The 20,175-nt window shown below is 37.1% G+C and overlaps 1 protein-coding gene across 1 annotated transcript in view; it reads right to left on the bottom strand.

Moving 5' to 3' along the window:
- CABCOCO1 (ciliary associated calcium binding coiled-coil 1) overlaps positions 1 to 20,175 on the bottom strand; it is a 53,412-nt gene that overhangs the window by 745 nt on the left and 32,492 nt on the right. Inside the window, exons 7-8 of the mRNA XM_032191579.1 lie at positions 3,299 to 3,421; positions 2,330 to 2,470 (exon numbers count right to left, since the gene is read on the bottom strand). Coding sequence (XP_032047470.1) covers positions 2,330 to 2,470; positions 3,299 to 3,421 — 264 coding nt within the window. The remainder of the gene's footprint in view (positions 1 to 2,329; positions 2,471 to 3,298; positions 3,422 to 20,175) is intronic.

Here is a 20,175-nt window from a genome sequence, read left to right as displayed (position 1 = left end):
TGAAAATGAACAATAAAAAAAAACATATTTCTGTGATGTTGCTTGTCTTTCTTAATTACAAACACAATTATGAATGTGTATCATATTCTGGAAATCCAGACTGTTGTACATACTGAACACTTAATTTGCAGTGTAATATTCATGGGGGAAAGTACAAAGGTTCTGACATATCTTAGTGAAATCTGCAGCAGTGATAAAGTGTAGCAGTTCTTAATTTGATAGCATATAGAAATGTGGGATCACTGGGACAAAGAGCACAAATATTGGGGTTTTATGGGGAGTTTACGTGTATTTTTCCGTGTCGGCATACACCACTGCCAAGATACATGAGGAACAGAAGGCGTGCAATGATGCAGTCCTTCCAAGAATTGTGATGTTTTGTTGAAACAATTAGAAAGGGATAAAAGGTCCTTCACAGACTACCAAAATTGACCCAAAACTTAGAGATACATTCTGAATAGACTTCATATAATTTTGATAAAGTGATTGGATGTGGCCCGTAAAAACTTGCAGTAACTTGCCATGTTAGGAACATTTTGTTTTGCACGTCCTGGAAATCCCTACTGCTGCTATCCTGCAAACTTCCTGTCATTAGATAGCCTCAACATCTGCTGTATGGAGAACTTTTTTTCCAAAGTTCTCCATGCAATTGGTCAGCATCAAAAAGCTGGGATTTCTATCTCAGCTTTGTGCCTTTGGATATTGCCTTCATCATATTAAATCCACCTTCAAGTACCAACAAATATGTTCCTATCCCTATACTCCCATAAACTGTAAGTATGCTTAGATGCTTTCCTGTGGAACACTGACCCTCCAGGCTAATCCTCTCCTAGCCACCCCAGATGCCTTTTTTTCTCCAGTTTTTTTAAGCTCTCTGTCTCCAATTCTACATTCAGTGGAAATCAGTTGCCACCATGCTTACTCTGGCTGCTGTTACCATCACTGAGCATCAGCACTATGATTTCAGACTGGAAGTTATTTTCTAGACCCAACAAGAGCAAAAGCTGTCCACTGCAGACAAAATGCAGATTGCAAAATCACAGTTCTTTCATAACAACACAATGCCATGAGTTTGATTATGTAGCAGCTAAAAAAATCTCATGGTGGGACTACCCCAACTTAAATATCAGGTGAAAAAGATGAACTGTTGAACAACTTTCAAAAACAAAAAGGATTTTTTTTTCTAGGTATATAACTAGAGTTCTGAAAGAGGAAAAAATGCATTTCTTTCATCTCAGCAGGTTTTGTAAAGAAGAAAAGCTCTTAGTACTGACGCTAATGAAATCAAGGTCAAGTGAAAATCATGCATTCCTTTGTTCTGTAGGGATGGAAAGGAGTAAGAGAACATAGGCTAGGTTCTCTTCCATTGCCAAAGGCATGCTGAAAGGGAATATGAAATGAAGTAGGTAGATCTAACGATGGTATCATTATTCCAATTGATATTTCCCATTCATACATAATCCATGCAAAGCAATTTATCAATATCACACTATTTTCAGATAATACTATATATTTAATAAACTTCTGCTCAGTCAACCGTATCCTATATGCTGGATCAAAAACTGTAATGACACAAAGCTTAAAGTGCTTAATGCCACCTGATCGCTGAAATACGACCACATAGTATTTCCATTGTTGAACTGAGTTCTAGCTGGTTTACTATCAATAACTTCATACGCTTGAGGGAGCAGTTTACAAAATAACAACGGTCTACTCTGCTGGCTTTCCACGTTTCAATTTACAGACCACCCTATGGAGAAGCAGATCACCCTACTACAAATTTAAGCCCACTGACAATAGCTTACTACCTTTCACGAACCCTTAAGAAATAACTCAGACTCTTCGGAGTCTGCAGACCACACACTGAAACCTGATCTGTTCCATTAGGATGGCTCTTCTACCCTTATGCTGCTACCAACCAAGGTCTAGAATTGGTATGAGTGTGTTATTCCTGATACGGATCGGAGGATGTGTAACAAAGATGTGTCTAACAATTTATATTAAGCACATATTGCACATGCTTCATCCTAGCAGCTGGTCCTGAACCCCCAAAGAGGAATTTTGCCACTGACATCACTGAGAGCAGGATTTGGCCCATGTTTCTAACACATAGTAATGCTGAAGATATATGTTGTTATATTACTGAATATTTTTTATCTTGTCACACGTAGGCTGACTAAACTATGAGCTATTTATAGAGGCTAATTCACATTCTTACAGCATATGGACGTGCTTTTTGCCAGCTTTAGCATGAATACAGTTTATATTCATTAAAGCTGAGCTAGCTAATTAACCATAGAATTAGCGAATAGCTTTCTAGCAATAGTACCTCAAGGTTGCCAATGATTTCATTTGGGATTCCACCCACTGCAGACTTCTGATCTTCAACAGTGAAAGCAGCCACAGCACCTGATTCAAGGGACTCTGCCTCTGGACAGGGTTCTTCCAGGTGACCTTCTTGATCAGATCCCTAGCAGCAACCAACCATAATAAGAAATATGTAAGTTAGAGCTTTCTCTTGTTCTCTACAGGACCAACAGTGTCAGCCCGAAGACACCCAACAACCACAGCATCACAGAATCACCTAGGTTGGAAGAGACCACCAAAATCACCTAGTCCAACCTCTGACCTAACTCTAACCAGTCTTCCACTAAACCATATCACTGAACTCTACATCTAAACGTCTTTTAAAGACCTCTAGGGATGGCTCAACCACTTGCCTGGGCAGCCCATCCCAATGCCTAACAACCTTCTCGGTAAAGAAGTTCTTCCTAACATCCAACCTAAACCTCCCCTGGCGCAACTTTAGCCCCCTCGTCCTGTCAGCAGGCACGTAGGAGAACAGACCAAGCTCACCTCGCTACAGCCTTCTTTAAGGTGATTGTAGAGTGTGATAAGGCGGCCCCTGAGCCTCCTCTTCTCCAGGCTGAACAATCCCAGCTCCTTCAGCTGCTCCTCGTAAGACTTGTTCTCCAGGCCCTCCACCACAATACACAAAGCCAGAATTTAAGAACTTCTGCTGACAGACTATCAGCATCACACCTTCACTGCCCAGGCCAGGCAGATGCTGAGGTTATGAAGTTGCATAGGGCAAGAGCCCAGACATGCTGACTCAAATTAACATCCTCCTCTGCTGACTGGTTAATGCAATGAAAGCAACTACATTCAAGCATTCATTTTAGAAGTGAATGCATTCTGGAGAAAATAAATGTCATTAGTGACTGGGCACCAATAGGACTAAATGAGGTAAGAGACTCATAGAAAAATAGCTGAAAAAAAAAGGAACAAAACTCCATACCTTAGATTCCATCTCTACAAATATTGGCAATACGATCAGTGATTCACAGCTCTCTGAACGCATATCTTCTTCCAGTAAAGGAGGGAAGGGGGTAACTGCAGGTGGGGCAAGTTCAATCACATACTGGCAGTATATATGTATATATGTAAGAAAATTAAAAAAAAAGGAATTCAGGTTTAATTATTGCTCACAGCTTTAATGCATTTTTTTTTTTAAACAGAATTGAAATCCTTAGCAAACAGCAAAAACAATACTTTTTTTTTTTTTGGTTACTATCCAGGTGCTCAGAACTGGAAAGCATACTGAAAATGATTATAGATCAGCTTTAATTTCTAGTTGTATCTCAAGGGATCCCATTTATAACACTTGGAAAGAACAGATGATTTTCATAATTTCCTAACACTACAGCTTCTTACTCATACGGATAATTAAGTTTAGAAAACACAGTGCTTAGGTAACATGCAGTCTTCACAATGCAAATTTGTCACTTCTAAACAAGGATCTTGTTGCATTTTGGGATCAAATGACCCTGTTGACTTCTGGGGCATTCAATCTCAGGAGTGAACAAGAGTAAGACTGTTGTTACACTGCATAAAATAAGGCCCTAAGAAAAAGATTTAAAGATGTGACTTTACCTTAAGAATTAATCAATTTTTGTTGCTAGACCAACTTGCTCCCATTTCTTTTTCCTGCGATCATCAGAACTTCACTGGTATCCAGCTGGCATGTGAGCTGCTGCTCCAGTGATGTTTAGACCACGAAATGGCAGTTTTGCCCCAGCACTAACTGGGGATGCACCACTTCATCCTCACTACTCAGGCTCTTTTGCAAGTGATGCAGAAGGCTGCCCTGAGTCCTCCAAAGGGCCAAGTTTTTGTTTTGTTTTGTTGTTTGAGTTTTTTTTTTTGTTTGTTTGTTTTTAATCAGTGACATACCAAATAAGGTGACAAAAGTAATTTTTAAACTAGCAAGGAACAGGGCATAATAATGATATGTTTTGGACCTCTACAAAAAGGAAGTGCCCACTGAGAATAGCAGGCAGATGTTCCAGTTCTGAGTCAGCTATTAAAAAACAAGATTTTGCTTGGATGGTGAAAGTCAACTGCATTAATTCACAATGGGGTAATTGCAGCTCCCATAAATTAAATTTCCTCACACCTTGGAAAGCGCAGCGCAGTTGATATTTGGCTTACTTACACTTACCTGCTACAACTAAACATGCAGAAAACCATGAAAGCTTCTTTAAGTTTGCAAAAGTGATGACAAAAAAAAAAAAAAAAATAACAGATAGACCAATTCATTTTACTGCATTAAAAATCTCTTTTGTAGTTCTAAAAGTATTTCAGAAGTTATGTTTGGATTCTGTCATACGTGAGCTACCCAAAAAAGGTAGATAGTATCATCTCAAGTTTATAACAACCCAAAAGGCTGACAAAAAGATTTCCAGAATTTAAGTGAGGAGAAAAGCAGCTTTTATAGAGACCAAGAAGCATTTCCAGTAACACTTGTGGCTCAAATTTTGCAGCCCTCTGCTAGTGTCTAAATATTGACAAATGAAATAGTTTATTTTTTCATCAGAATGGTGACCTAAATGCTGTTCTTTCTAAACTACACCAGAAGATTTGTTTTCAAATTCTAATGCTTTTTAAAATGAGAGTCCTTTTGATTTAGCAAATATTTCAATTTTCTCTGATTTCTCACCCTGTATTTTCTCAATGAAAAATATTTGCTAAGTTGGATGAGAATTCACAAATAGTTTCTGCTTCCTTAAAATGGCTGCTTTTAGTTATTTAGTTAAGTATTCAAGTTTATTTAGTTCAAATCATTATTCCATTTATCCACTTGGTTTCAATTAAAAAATAATAATAATGTAAAAAAAAAAAAACAACAACAAACAAACAAACAAAAAAAAACTAGATGGGGTTTTAAAATCAATTCCTAACTAATCAAATACATTTTTGTAGCTTGGATAAGATTTTCAGAGATTCTGTTTTAGAATAATATTTTTACTTCACTGCGTCCCTTTAAAGAGAGCTATTCTTTACTCATCTGTTCCATGTCTAATAATAACCCTTGGATCATTAAGAAATAACTAAATTACAGCAGAACTAGTCTCTTTAATGAGCCGTAACAGTCTCAACATTCAGCCAAAAGTTTTTTAAAAGTCTCTGAAACTGCAATGTAAAATATAAAATATTTTGTTTAGTACTAAGTTTGTAAGTTTGTGAGCAGTACTACATTTTACAGCCAAAATATAGTGACCTAAAAATGCCATTCTGCATTGCTCCTTCCTATACATCGTCTCCTTAACAAGTCCAGGGGAAAATTAGAACGAATGAATTGTGGCGAGAGCCTGAAGCCAACAAACGTATTTAAATGAATCCTTCTGATGCAATACTTTCCTTTTTAAAGAGAGAAAAAAATACAAAACAATTAAGTCTTTGTATTTCCTTTGAACAAAGCCTCATGTTTAATAGCACCAATGGCTCCGTAGTAAAATCTATTTAAAAACAGAGGAGACACAGTAAGTTTTATACAGCTACAGTTAGCTTTAAAAAATGTTGCTAGTTTCTGAAACCTGAGTAAATTTATGGCAAATTACTTCCACTGACCTACATTAAAAAAATATATATACTTTAAAAAAAAATCCTGAGGATTTGTCATTATCTGAGCATCATTCACCATGACAAAGATGTATTACTCAAAGTGTCCTTTTGAATCAATGTAACTACCAAAACATGAGGAACAGTTTGGCAAGACGATAATGCCTTAAAATTAATTGGCAATATTTTCATGCTCATTGCGATCCAATGGGTCCATGAGAACTCAAACACAAATAAAGGCAGTGGCATAAATACAGAGAACAGATCAGTGTCAGCTGCAGATAAAGGGATGCTCTGAGAGAGACCAGAAGGAGCAGAAGTCAAATATAATTTTCTTACTAATTCCTAGGTGCAGTGGGGTGCCAAAAGGCCCCTTGAACCCGGACAAGTTAGCGCAGGCTAGAGGCTGCTCCAGCGTTCAGCTGAGGATCATGTGGGAAGCATCATTTGGCATCACCTTTACTTTCCCACCCCAGCTGCATCAAGTCCCAGCAGTCACAGCTGAGGGCTGCAGCCAGTGTTGAAACATCGCTCTAAATTTCCAGCCATGTGCCACCATTTTTTTCCCAGGATTCTTTCTAGTAGAAGTTTGCATAAAACCAGGTAAAGTATAAAAAGGGTCATGCTGTTCTGTACGTAAACCCACATGCTTTTCTTTTTGTTGAGAGCTAGCAAATTACCTTTTTACCAATGTAGGCAAAGACAATAAAATAGTATACAGGAAAATTTCTAAAACAGAATAACGGCAGGAAAGAAGATTGGTAAAGTGTTCTAATAAATGAGTTCCACAGATGTGGTAGTTATTATAAAATTAGCTTTGCATAACTTACCGATATAACGTTACATTTTCCCCCAGATGTTATCTGTTACTTGAATTAATTTTGCTTAAGTTTCTATTATTGCAGATTTTATCCACACCGTATTTTATTATTTAAGTTTCTGTGGCATAAAACAAGCCCTGGCTGATAGCATTACATTTAATAATATATGTAAGAGGTTTTAGTATTATACAAATGGCTGCTGGGTATATCTTAATAGTCATAGCGCAGAACGTCTGCTCTCAAAATATTATGTAGATTAAAACCAGCTATTTACTTACACTCTAATTCAAGTCATTGGAAAGGTTTGCAGTATTTATGTACATGGTATGAAGGGAACCAATCTACTCAGGGAATAAATGTCAGAGTTTGAAAATTAGCAAAGCTGAGGTCAAGGTCAGTTAGGATTTGCTTACACACTTGCTGAAAATTAGAATTTACAGTGTATGCTTATTTATTTCTTAAATGAGAAATGAGAGGGGGGTGGTGGTGTATTTGCTTCTTTGATGTAAGGCTTTTGTATCACAGAAACATTTTTAAACCACCTTTTCAGCTTAATATTATCTGAAATTCTGTACTCCTGTCCACAGAGTCTTAACACAAATTCTCCGTAGCTAATCTTACCAAACATAGGAAAATAATTATTTATAAGGATTAGAAAAAATATCCCAAGTTCAGCATGGACCATTTCTAAAGCCTAGTAACATCTTTCAAAGCTTTTCAATGTCCTTCGGTGGGATATGGATTTGATTTTTTATAATGACGGATGCATTTTTAAAAAAGTGTTGTGTGTTATTTTCCATATTTGTATCATCTGTGTAGTTTCAAACTGTATGCTGTGGGGCCTTGTGCTACCGGAGTCCTGCACAGACTTCTCTCTTACATATGATCATATGTGAAATTTGTTATGAACCCAAATCTTTAATATAGGATTGACATTATTTTGTCATTCATGCTAAGCATGTCCAGCTGCACATCTACCAATCTTCTGAATTTCAGTTGTTGGAATAAAAGGCATTTACAAGCTGTGTTGTGTTAGGTGCCTATATTTCATGGGGTTGATGGGGTTGAGTTGCAATGAAAAACTAATGCGCGGAGATGCGCTGCCTCACCCTGATTCAAACCAGCTTTTTTCTTCCCCTCCTTAGCCTACCAGCATATGCAAACACAACAAATCCACTTTACCTGCCTTCTAAGGCATCGCCCACAGTGTTCTCACAGGTGAGGTTTCTGGGAGGCTGCTGATAGCTTTTCAAATGCATTTCCTATCCTGTTTCGCAGCAATGCTATGCACAAGATCCAGAGGACTGAAGGATGTTATGAGGCACTCGGAAATTTAATCCAGATACATGATCTGTACAGTGTGACTAAGATGGCAGAGCTTGCTTCTGAACGCCTTCACTACACACATTTGTATTCATATTTTAAGTAGAAATAAGATCAATGAGGGATTAAACTTGGCCTCTTAAGTATGTTCCTCAGTTGCCAATGATGTACATGGAAAGTCTGCGTGCATGTTCCTGGGCAACAGTCTTCAAACCACTATTCCTTAAATGAGACAAGAGTTCAGTAAGTCAAAGGTATGCTTTACACAATTTTTCCTGCATTTCAGAATTCAAGTTAATACATTTTAAAGACAGTTTTCCATATTTCTGAGCTGAGATATGAATCCACTTTGCTGACAATACATCAGCAATTAATCTAGTCCAAAATAGCTATCTGAAGCAATTTGGTGCCTACATTGACAAAACAGGATCTCCTCCTCCCCCCCAGGAAGCTGTAAATCAGTCGGTGACATCTGGCCTCAAGGACATCAGAGTCATCTGAAATGTGGTAATTTATATTAATGAACATCAATATTAATTTTTAAATAAAAAGAATTTGCTGCTGCCATTATGTTTACATACGGAATATTATTTATAGCTTGTGTTCCTCCTTTCCTACATTTTGCCCATAAATTACTGTACGGAAATACACTGTCACAGTTATAAATATTTTTCCTCAGAGTTAAAGCTTTTACATATCCTCTTCAGTAACTGCATGAGAGAAGCAACCAGGATTTTCTTGCTTCTCTAACAACCGCTGCCAATTTTAATGCTTGACTGAGCAGAAAAGGGTGCTTCTACAAAAACAACCAAAGCTCTCCTCTCTGGAGACACCTTACTGCAGAATGTCCTTAATACCTAGATTCTGTAAGAATATCCTAACATCCCTGAAAAAATAAAATAAAATCCTGATTTTATTGGGTTGCAGTCATGTATCTACTTCTGCTTTTACCAATCTTCCAATTATTGTTGGCAATTCACAGATTTTTTAGAAAGACAAAATAAGAGACATTAAAAAAAAAAAGGAAAAAGAAAAACAGAAAACAACACCAAAACACCCAGTTGGCTTTCATGCTGAGGGCACATCACTAAATGATTCAGCTTGGAATGGTCACTCTAAATTCACATTGTGTTTAGCATTGCCAAGTCTCCTAGAGTCATGGGATTACAAGAGAATCTCAGCTTTCATTTAAAAATAAATTTAGTGTCTAGCTCTTATGGTTGCAGAGGAAAGATGGAAAACATAAATCTTGAAAGCTCAAAAACTAGACTGCAAGCAAAAGGAACCAAAGAACAATTATTTTTAAGCAAGTCTCATGATTTTTTTTGAGGTCTTGCTCAATATTTTAAATGCTTGAAGTTAACAATACCGTTTTCAAAGCAACGCATACAGATTTTGAGAAGGTGTGAGGAATTTTTTTTTAGTCCCTGAAAGTGCAACGTTAGTATGTCAGAACTCTTCAAAGTACCAGCCCCCTCCCTTCCACTTCAAGGGCACTCAACAAGCAAACTGCAGCCAGCTCCCACTGTGGCTCTGCAGTTTTATTCAACAGAGATCTAAAGCCTTAATAATAATAATAATAATAATCAAGAGCCTTTCCCACAGAAAACACCTAGCTGAATCTACAAATACTGGAAAAAAATAAGTTGTTTTTGTTTGTTTGCTTTGATTTTTTTTTCTAGCCATGTGATCACATGAGAAAAACATAGAAGTATTTCTGTTGAACCTAATACACAATAGGCAATCTAATATTTAGGTGGCATTCACCTTATCAGGCTTTACGTTTTCTTGTTGTACATCTCTTCTTCCAAATCATTTGATCAGGAAAGATCTGACAAGAATGCTGAAAATGTTATGATAAAAATATAAATGTATCTGGCCAGGTGCATTTCGATATCTCTTTCTGGAAGGAGATTATATACATTTTATAAAGACTTGCTGCAGTTTCAGAAAACAGATTTGCAACAGAGCATATGTCTTTGGCAACAAAATGGGTTAGAAGAATTAAAATGCTTAGAGGGATGGTATTCATCACACCTGCTTTAGGGGCTTTATCAACCCCCCATAGTCAGCACTAAGAAGACCGCATCTCCTGAGGGAAAGTCAGAGTCACTAAGATAAATTAAGAACATAATAATTGCTTAATATACCTGCCCTGAACCACAGCAAGCACAGCCTGTTACCTCTCCCATCAGCAATACAGGGATTCCAGGAAAGCTGGGCTCCTCACTCGGGCATCCCTGTTTGCCTGGAGCTGGGCAATATGAAATATTCCCTTTCCTGTTAAAAGGACATCTGTAGGAACTCAGCGGGAACCGACAGCACCACCCACTCCTCCTGCAGCCCTGAGCACATACAGCAAATTCAGGCATCTGTTGGCCTTACCCTGGGCTGCTTTTTCCTGGTGTTACTCCCTCCATACAGCAACATCTCACCAACTCTAACTGTTGCACAGTGCTTTAGGTCAGCCCCAAGAATGCCAAAACGTGCTAATGGAGACGTGCCTGCCTCCAGCACGTATGTCTTCCTCTGGCACATCTCACACTGTAACACATTTGTGAGAGCAGGCCTGTGTCTCAGGAGCTGTGCTGCCCCCCTGGATTTACCTCGGTTCAGTAAGCACGTTGTCAGGCTTTATCTAAATATGAGTACAATGTACATGAAAGAAAGACACAATGAAGATCACCAGAAAACTAGGGGAAAAAAATTAAAAGATACTTCTGAAACAAAAAGGGTTCAAGAAGCAAGTGGGAGCTCCTGCTGAGAAAGCCTGACAGCAGAAGAATATTTTCTGTTGATAGTCATTTGGAGTCACTGCCTCAAGTTAGACAGAGGTCCCACCTCCTGCCTTTATCCATTGCCTCTCTTGGACAGACTTACTTTGCCATCCATTTCCTCTGGAAATGGCATTTTCTCCACACAAGACTGGACCTGGACAGGTCCCTCACACAACTGCCCCACGCTCTGCCCACCACCAAAGGAGCCCACTCTCTGCGACCTCCTCGCAGACCTCAGGTGCATCAGCTGGGAACAGGCTTGTCTGTATTGATTCACCCTAAGCTGCTGGCACAGAAAAAGCTGCTCTAACATTTAAGAGGTTGCATTAAAAAAAATTTACCTAAACAATATTGATTCTGAGCTAACAGGGGGGAAAAATTGCTCATATAATTTAAAAACTACAGTATAGATTTATTTATTAAAAAAAAAAAAAAAGAAGCTAGATTAGAAAACTTTTCAGAACATACGGTCACATAAAATGTGGAGCTCGTATTCTTTTTTATTAGACCTAAAACATAAAGTCTTTGCCTGAGTGTGTAAGTTTCTGTTAAAACAACAATTTGTCCTGTGGACTGTAAATTCAATTACTGTTTTTATTGGAATCACATTTTGCTTTGGAAACAATCATGCAGGAAAAAGAACCAGTAACTTAGGCATCTTAAAAACATCTCACAACAGGCATGGCTGTGAGAACAAATCAGTTATGGCAATTCTTCCTCTGTGAACTGCAATGTTTTTAAAATCCATTTCCATATTTTTAATTAACACCTAGTTCAAAAAAAAAAAAATCTTACTGTAGGTCATTTTAATCACAAATGGGAAAACAAATTTACTTTATCAGAAAATTGACTCAACACTATTTTAAGGACTTATTTTTCATGTTTTTATCATCCAAATTAAGTTATTAGCATACATTTTCCAATTTAGGCATGCAGAAGTAAGCCAATTTTTCTCTCAAATTTAAGAGTTGCAGTTTTCAGTCACCTCTGCGTGAAACTAGTCTGTTTTAACACCAGAATATTTGATCAGTACAAACACAAAAACAAAAAGATATCTGTTAAAACTGCGTTTCTACCTAACTTGAATCTGAAGTATTCTAGCCGTAGTCTTTTAGTCAAAACAAACCATTACTTCCTCATATAATACTTAATTGTCATACCCCATTGTAAACAGGCGCTCCTTATTCCTCTCCATGTTCATAAATCTGTTTACATTGGATCTCAGCTTACACGTTGGGGTTAGTTTTAACTCGATCTTACAATACTGTCATTCACCTTAAATCAAAATGCAGCTGTGGTTAGGGGCGGGGTTAGTCTGCTCCACACCAGAGTTAAACAAAGCTTTGTTGCAGCCTGGCTTGGCTTGGTGGGTGATTTGAAAACTAGTAAGCTTCCCCTTGGTTAACTGCCAAAGCCAACCACACCTGGGATGACGTGAGGTTGTTTTTGAGAAGGTAACGTCTCCTTACAGGCTTTCTCCTCCCATCTTGACTTGGAAGGCTTCTGAGAATAAGAGTCATTTCCATTTCTGTTGGGGCATGAAATGGTTTCTGGGGAAAAAGCATATAAATCTCATTCTGCTTTGACTTGTTAGGAAACTCACAGCAAACCATATACTGAAATGCGGACATTTCAAAATTTGTTTAAACAAAGGATGAAAAGAAACAAGCAATGTTGCTCAATCATTTCTCCTGAAGAAAAAAAAAATAATAAACTACTCACTAATCCCTTGTACACTCTAACTTAACTTTATCTTTTAGAAAGATTCCACAAACAACATTAACAAAACCAACATAAATCTGAGATTTGTTCAAGAAGGATTTCCACAATCATACAGAATTTTAACAAGCCAGGATTGTGAGCAAGTACTTAGAACTTTGAATTAACACTCAGCTGAAGCTAAATGCTTGAGTCACCTATAGAGAATGTGGCATTTAAATGTTTTCCAACACTGTTTGTTGACCTATGTGGATTTCTAAGCAAATATTAGTCAAAGAATTTGTTACTGGCATACTCACATGCTACCTAACATTCATATCATTCCAACTACCAAATCTCAACATTTCTGTATCAGTTATATGCCAAACACTCTGAAAAGTTTAAGGCTCACCCAAGCATTATTGAGCATTAAGGCAGAAGATACAACTATTAACACTACTGACTAGGAATACTGCCTACAGTTCCATAAGGGAAATTACACCAAGGGAAATAATTACACCAATTATACTTTGCTAGCAATATAGTTAATTATGCCGTGTTTAACATAGTAAAGAAGATTTTTTTTTCCCTGTAAACATCACTATGGTATTGAAAAAACAATGCACGAGTTTTCAAGAGGCCACACAAGTGAGTATGAAGGGTAATACTTTGAACTGTACACTGGATGCTTTCTTCTCCTCCCTTATGTTTTGTCCTTCCAATCAAGTCTGTTCTACAAGAATAGGTGAATAAACTGCAGTCACAAATCTAAACACAGTTTGCCTGATGAGATAATGACAATATCTGTGATGGTCAGTTTGCGATGGGGAAAAAGAAATGAAGCAATGATGTCAATGGGATTTATTTATTTCTTCTAGTGGTCATGTCAAAGATGGCACTCTAAAGACAGACCCTGTTCACCCCCTTATCTCCATCAGCCTGCTTCCCTCTGATAATCGCTTGCTCAATCTAGACAAATCATCATGTATCCTATGGCCTCCTGTCATATCAGTCTTTATTTTGATTTTAGTATTTGGCAGAATGTGAAGCAACTCTCACCACTGCCACTGGGTTTGTGGTTGTATGTTGGCTGGAAATATTTAACTATGCCCCAAAATACAGTTTTTCTCCAGTTGACACAATCAACATATGTAACTGTAACTGCTATTTGTTGTTTTCCTCCTGGGGAGGAAAACAAAACAAAACAAAAACAAACAAACAAACCAGCTTTTAAAGGTGTATTCAATACCAAAACCTAAAAAGAGAGAAAATTCTACTTGCTAAATACAATAGACAAAATTTCTGTGTGAGTCCTCTGATTCTGCACACACTATCTCCATATTTATAGCACTGACTGGTTTAAGGGTTCTTTGCAGATGTTCATTGTATCATTTATACACCCTAGTAAATCATACCGGATGCACAGCTCCACGTGGAAGAAATAGAGTTGATAGGAGATATCTTAAAAACTTGGCCCTAAAACCACAGACAGGTCCCTTCTACTTAACAACAACTAGCTCCACAGATGTATTTGTCTCAATAGTAAATTAGTCTCAAAGCAACATCCTCCATCAGACAAAGACCCTATGGTACTGTTAGAACACAAGCAATGGCCAATTTGAACCATTTAACCAGTTATTTTACAGCCCTAAAATTATTAAAATTGTGGATTTAAAATAATTAGATTTCAACCAGTGTTTTACTAGTTCTCTCCCCACCTTCTCGGATTTTAATTTTCTCACTTGTCAGCATCTCCTGGCAGTGAGAACAAGAAAGACCTCAAACCTTTGCTGATTGCTTTGCACACAATCTGATTTCTATAAATTAGAAGTTGCTGATGGGGAAGCAGACAGCAGTACCCTTTGATCAAGATACACATCTTGATCTCTTTTATCATTTTTTTAGAAAAACAATAATATTACAACAAAAAAAATCATCATACAAGCTTTTCGATCAAAGTGTGTCACTGTCTGCTTCCCAGTCAACATACTGCCAGTGAATTGGCAAGGTGCCCAGGAAGAGCAGGCAGCAGCTGGTGGATTTGATTACCATCTGTATATCCACTAATGTACAACATATTATGTCTCCACCTAGCGGGCAACTGCACTTGACAGAAGATTTGAAAATGGGTTGGAGCCTACTTGCACAGAAGACAGAAGGAGCTGCGCTAGGCTTCCCACCAGCAGACCTGGGCTCTAAGTCTGTATAGTGTTGGAAATGATCTAAAACAAGAAACTATTTTGTGGTTCCATCACTGGGCTGGCACTTGCCCCTTGAAATCATGTTTTCTCCAGAAACAATCATAGAATATCAACCTCTGTGTTCTCCCAACAAACCACCAGATCCTTCTTACGCTCCACAGCACCCTGGAGGTCTTACTGGGAAAATTTTGAAAAAGACAAGGAAGGTAAAAGCAAGGATGTCATTAATGTCCAGAGCTCGGGAAATAAATAACAAGAAATAAGGTAAGAATGCCAAGGTGGTGTCCTACTTTAAGAAGAATTAAACTACAGAATATTAAAGCATTACCCTAGCTACTTGATGGCCTACTGCATGCCCAACACTACATGAACTTTCTCATATAGTTTCAGATCACATCCTTGACTTGCAAACCAGGCTGAATAGCAACAGGGGTAATAAAAGATAGGCGAATCTGTTTTTCAGAAAAATGCCACAGAAATCAACCTTGCACCACAGATTACAGAGCCCATGTGACCATTTAAATAAAGGTGAAACTGAGGCACAAGACAGTGCTGCAACAGCTCCCATGTGACGAACAGAGGTCTAGAACAAGTAGTTATTAAAAGACTAATTCTACCACTTTCATTATACCGCCCTCCCTTTCATTGATTCCCGTCCTTTTTGACAACAATCCAGGTAGCAATGTACCAACTGGGTATATTTATGCACAGCCATCTAGCACAAAAATTGCATCCTAATGAAGATCTATCAGTAGAGCAAAATGAAAAAAAAAAAAAACAACAAAATCATCCTATTGATTTTTTCCATCCACATATGGGCTAGACCTAAATTCCCTTAGCTGGAGAAATCTTTTGAGATAACTCTCCAACACAGCATGATTACATTTCATTTAATGACTTTCTCTGGGTGCACGATAGGTCCTAAAATAGCTCGTCTTTTTCTGAATATCTTTTAATAAAGTTGTTTTTTTTTTTATTATTTTTATTTTTTTTTAAGATTTTGATTTGACACACCTAAACTGGTTACAGTAAAGCATTTTCTACTTTTATCACATTCTCTATTGCATTTAAAGCAAGTTTATTATTCTATAAATAATTCATTCAAAGGAACTTCAGTTTAACAGTGCCTAATAGACACAATCACTTAAGGTATCATGCTGGCAAATTTCAGCTTTAAATCAGAAGCCTATCTGTCTTCATACAAAAAAAAAATATCAACTTATCAGAAAAAAAGCACCATTTTGTGAGAAACTCAGGCATGAATGCTTAAAAATGAAGTCAATACACGCCAACAACTTTTGTGCTAATTTATTACATTGCTTGTTTGTGCAGGAAGGGGATGAGATTTGTTTCAATCTATTCTAATTCTCTGTATTTCAACAGAAACTACAAGAATTAGAAATGAATGTTGTTGCCCCAACAATTTGCTGTGATAGAAGCTTTATTTTTCAGGTCAGCACTCTCCATTTTTGATTGCTAAATGGGAGCGCAACAATGGCTAAAAAAAGGCGGCTCTGAAATGCTAGGAAATAGAAACTGCTGACTACCTGGTGAAAGAATAATGATTTATAATATATGAATAGGGGCAATAATTGGATAGCAGGCTGTACTCAAAAAAGCCTTAATTCACAGATCTGACATCAGAAAGTCATAATCCATCGATCTAGCATCAGAATGATGGATTATGACTTTTTAAGAACATGTAGGCATGTCAGCTTCATGAGCATTCCGGGAATTGTAGTCCAAATTGTTTTACGGAGGTCATTTGAACAATTTCAGCTCTTTCCAATAAAGCTGATACACTAATATTTTGAAATGTTGAAGTTTTGCTGGATCCATTTTTTTTTCTTTCAAACACTAAAAATCCTCCAGCGAAATATTGTAGCTTACTGTTAACTTGCAAGAGAAGAGTATTTTCAAAATTACTTCAAGCCCTGTGCCATTTAATTATAGAAATGAAAACATTTCCAAAAACCTGATTGTTTTCTACATCAAAAGAGTTTTAAATTCAAATTTGGAGGAGAAAAACTCAAGGTGCAAAGTAAGGAATTAATTACGATAACTTATTTCAGAAAGAGCAGACATATACTATGTAGATTTCTCCCTGGACTACCGCAAAAAATGTATTATTTTTGACCTCTGATTCCTTCTTTTTTTTTTTTTTTGACCCTGAGTATCTCTTAAACTGTTATTGCCAAGGAAAGTTATGATGTGAATTTAGGAGTCTTTCATGAAAAGAAAGAATATTTTTGAAATGTGTGAATATCAAGAGCTTGCGATGTATTTTTTATAAACAAACTTCTTCCATATTAACTCAAAAAGGCTTGTAAGCCTGTTCACTGAAATACTTTGAACTCCACTTTTTTTTTTCCACAGAAACAAACATGGGCTAAGGTTACTGCAACAAAAATTCAGGCAAGTTCCAGAGCTCCTTTCATTGAGTTTCATCTACTTATTTATAACAGAATTTCATTCATAAAATTCTATTACCAAATCTTGTGGCACTTCCTCCATTAGAATTCAGTGAAACCACCTACAAATTAACTACTGCTACATTAGACTAATTCAGTAGCTCAGACAGGTAAGAGTGATTCAAAAAATGCTTTCTACTCCAGTAGAAACAAGTGTTGAGTATAAAAAGAAAAGCCCAGGTTAAAAATAAAACATGACCAAGTATTTTCAATGTATACATATATTAAAACCATTTAAAAAACTGATTAAAACCTCTTCTAAAGGAATAAAAGCTTTAAGTAACAAAAGCTTTAAGTAAAAAGCTTTTAAGTAACAATCTTTAAGAAACAAGGCTAAATGGCAAAAGAAACAACCCAGCCCAAAACAGAGTTGCTTATGTTATTATGCTGTATGTTATTGACAAACTCCTTTGCATCTCTCCCTTGTTAAGGAAGTAGAGTTGTGGTTTTTTTCTCCATTTCTCCTTTCTTATTGGTAAAATGATTCTAAAAGAGCTTATTAATAAAATAACTACTCATGTAACGCTGTAAAATGCATAAATTTTGTCTTTTCTCTATGTTCATAACTAAAGCCACTATGGAAAGGACAAGGAGTCACAGGGCTCTTTCATAATGGTTGAAATAATTTATTTCACTAAAATCCACATAAGGCCATCCCGTGTCCAATTTCAGCCCAGACTCCAAACTAAACAAACAAACAAACAACACCACCACCACCAAAAGAAGAGAAAAGGCAGCTGTGGAACAGTACCCTTTAAAATCTCAATTGTTCACAGAAAAAAAGTGAAAAATAATTCACTTTTTGCAATGCAGAAGTAACCTCATTTTGACAAGTAAATATGAAATGGCTAATAAAAATCACTGCCATGTTACACACATTCCTACTTTTACTCATGCCTAATCTCCTTAGAGGTTTCATATAAAGGGATCACATTACTGAAAAGCAACCACTTCTTTAAAAGAAGCCTTAAAGAACAATAACTCCATACAAGTGATCAAACGAGAGGGTACCTCATTTGATTAAATTTACTGAGGAATTAACGTTGGCAGGCTGTAATTACTCACTTGGAAGGTAGTCAGGAGGACACCATGCCTCACCGTTTTCTGTTTTGTGATTTTTATGCTTGAGGTAATGATATGTGATCAGGATATCAATTTTACATCTTCTTTCAAAGAGCCTGTTGTGCAGTGCCCTAGCAGCATCAAGCCAGGTTCGTTGGTTACTCCATCATCAAGCCATTTTTGACCTGAGTTTTCCTTGGATCTTTCCCAACCCTGTATTAACCTAGCTCAACTCAATTAAGCTTATGAAATCAAATAAGACCAAGTTGGGTGACTATAACCTTTCTGACTTTTCCAGACCAAAGAATAAATATAGTCCACAAGAACTTGCACAGGGGAAGACGGCAGCCTGGTGAATTGGGCTTCTCCCAATTCCTTCTCTCTTTTTGGACCTCTGCATTAGTCCTACACCTCTTTTCATGTTATTAAAACAGTTGTATCCTTTCCTTTTCGTCACTGACAAACTCATTTCATGTATATTATGAAGCAGCAATCAGATGCTAACTTTGTCTTTAATGAAGTGTGCTTGAACCAATGACCTTGAAGTGAAAGGCTCTGTAGATCTTTAGCATTCCTTTAATACTCCAGGCCCCTTATTCGTCTAGTTTATAAGCAAAACCTGTGTGCAAAAGGAACACTTACTCACAATTACTATTATGATTGTTCTGCTGTGGCACTACATTGCCCTGAAAAAAAAAATATGAATTATAAAGTGCATGGGTTAGTAAAATTTAAATCAAGCAAATGTTTAATATTAAGCCATTTCATCTATTTCCAAAGTTCGGCAAATTTATTACAAAGCATTGAAATTGCACTTCAAGCCCTAAGGCTTGCAGTGTTGGAGCCTGCCTGATTAATGTAATTAAAGGAACAGCATAACTCAAAATTTATTAAAAATTAAATATATGTGGCCTTATTGTTTACTTCCAACTGATAGCATGATTTCTAGCTAACAATCTGCACTGCTTAATACTTGACAAGTTGTTAAAGCACATCCCCTTTCTCCTGCTGTGCATATGATTAAAAGAACAGAGGTTAAATGCAGCAATAGAAAAAAATCCAGGAATTCTATTCTGGTCACACTGGCACTTCGTTCTCCCTTCTCAGTTTTACAATATGCAAGCAAAGAGGTGGAAAACTCATGACAGGATGGCATCAAGCCGCAGAAGGGTAGGAAAATGCTTCCTTGGAGAAAACCTTCCCTTCCATTAAGCACCTTGTATAGCAGTTTTCTATTTTAACCACGACCCAGCTTGCAGGAGGAGCCAAGCTGTATGAATCAGATTACAAAACATACATAGCTGGTAAGGCCAGATCCAGAATAATGTTCAATGGGTTCAAAGCTGGCAAGTTTACATGTATGCAGCATAAAAATACCCTCTTACACACTGCTTGTGACACTCTTGAAAGCACATGGCCAACAAATGCTGGCTAGTTTACCAAGGGATCCCAGAGGTCCAGAAGGCAGGTTTTATGAGATGGAAATCTAATTTTCTTTACTCTGAAACCACAGTCAAAAGCTTACTTTTTTTTTTTTTTTTTTTTTTTTTTTTCCTGCAAAAGTTGCCTGCAGCCTGCACGTCTCTGTTCTCTCCTACAATGATTCTGCATTTTCCTTCAGCCAGTGTACTGATCAGCAGCCCCTCCCAATACAGGAGGTAGAAGGCAAATGAAAAAATTAAAAGAAGTTGGCAAATGTACCTATATATACAGATTTCATGTTTGCACAGTTATGCTTCAGAAATTATGGCAACAGCAACAGAATTCTGCTGCTATGATCAAGGATAATCAAAGGAAGAGGGGGAAAAAAGCCAGTGCTAAAATATTTTCAAAGGCATGAAAGTCTTCGCTGTTGTGTAATTTAAATTTACTTGCCATTACTTGAAATTTCCTTTTGCCTGTGTGATTAGAATGTAAATGC

This window comes from Aythya fuligula, chromosome 7 (assembly GCF_009819795.1).
Source record: "Aythya fuligula isolate bAytFul2 chromosome 7, bAytFul2.pri, whole genome shotgun sequence".
Classification (NCBI taxonomy): domain Eukaryota; kingdom Metazoa; phylum Chordata; class Aves; order Anseriformes; family Anatidae; genus Aythya; species Aythya fuligula.
The sequence above is the reverse complement of the archived record's forward strand: the minus strand, read 5'-3'. Positions and strand labels throughout refer to the sequence as shown.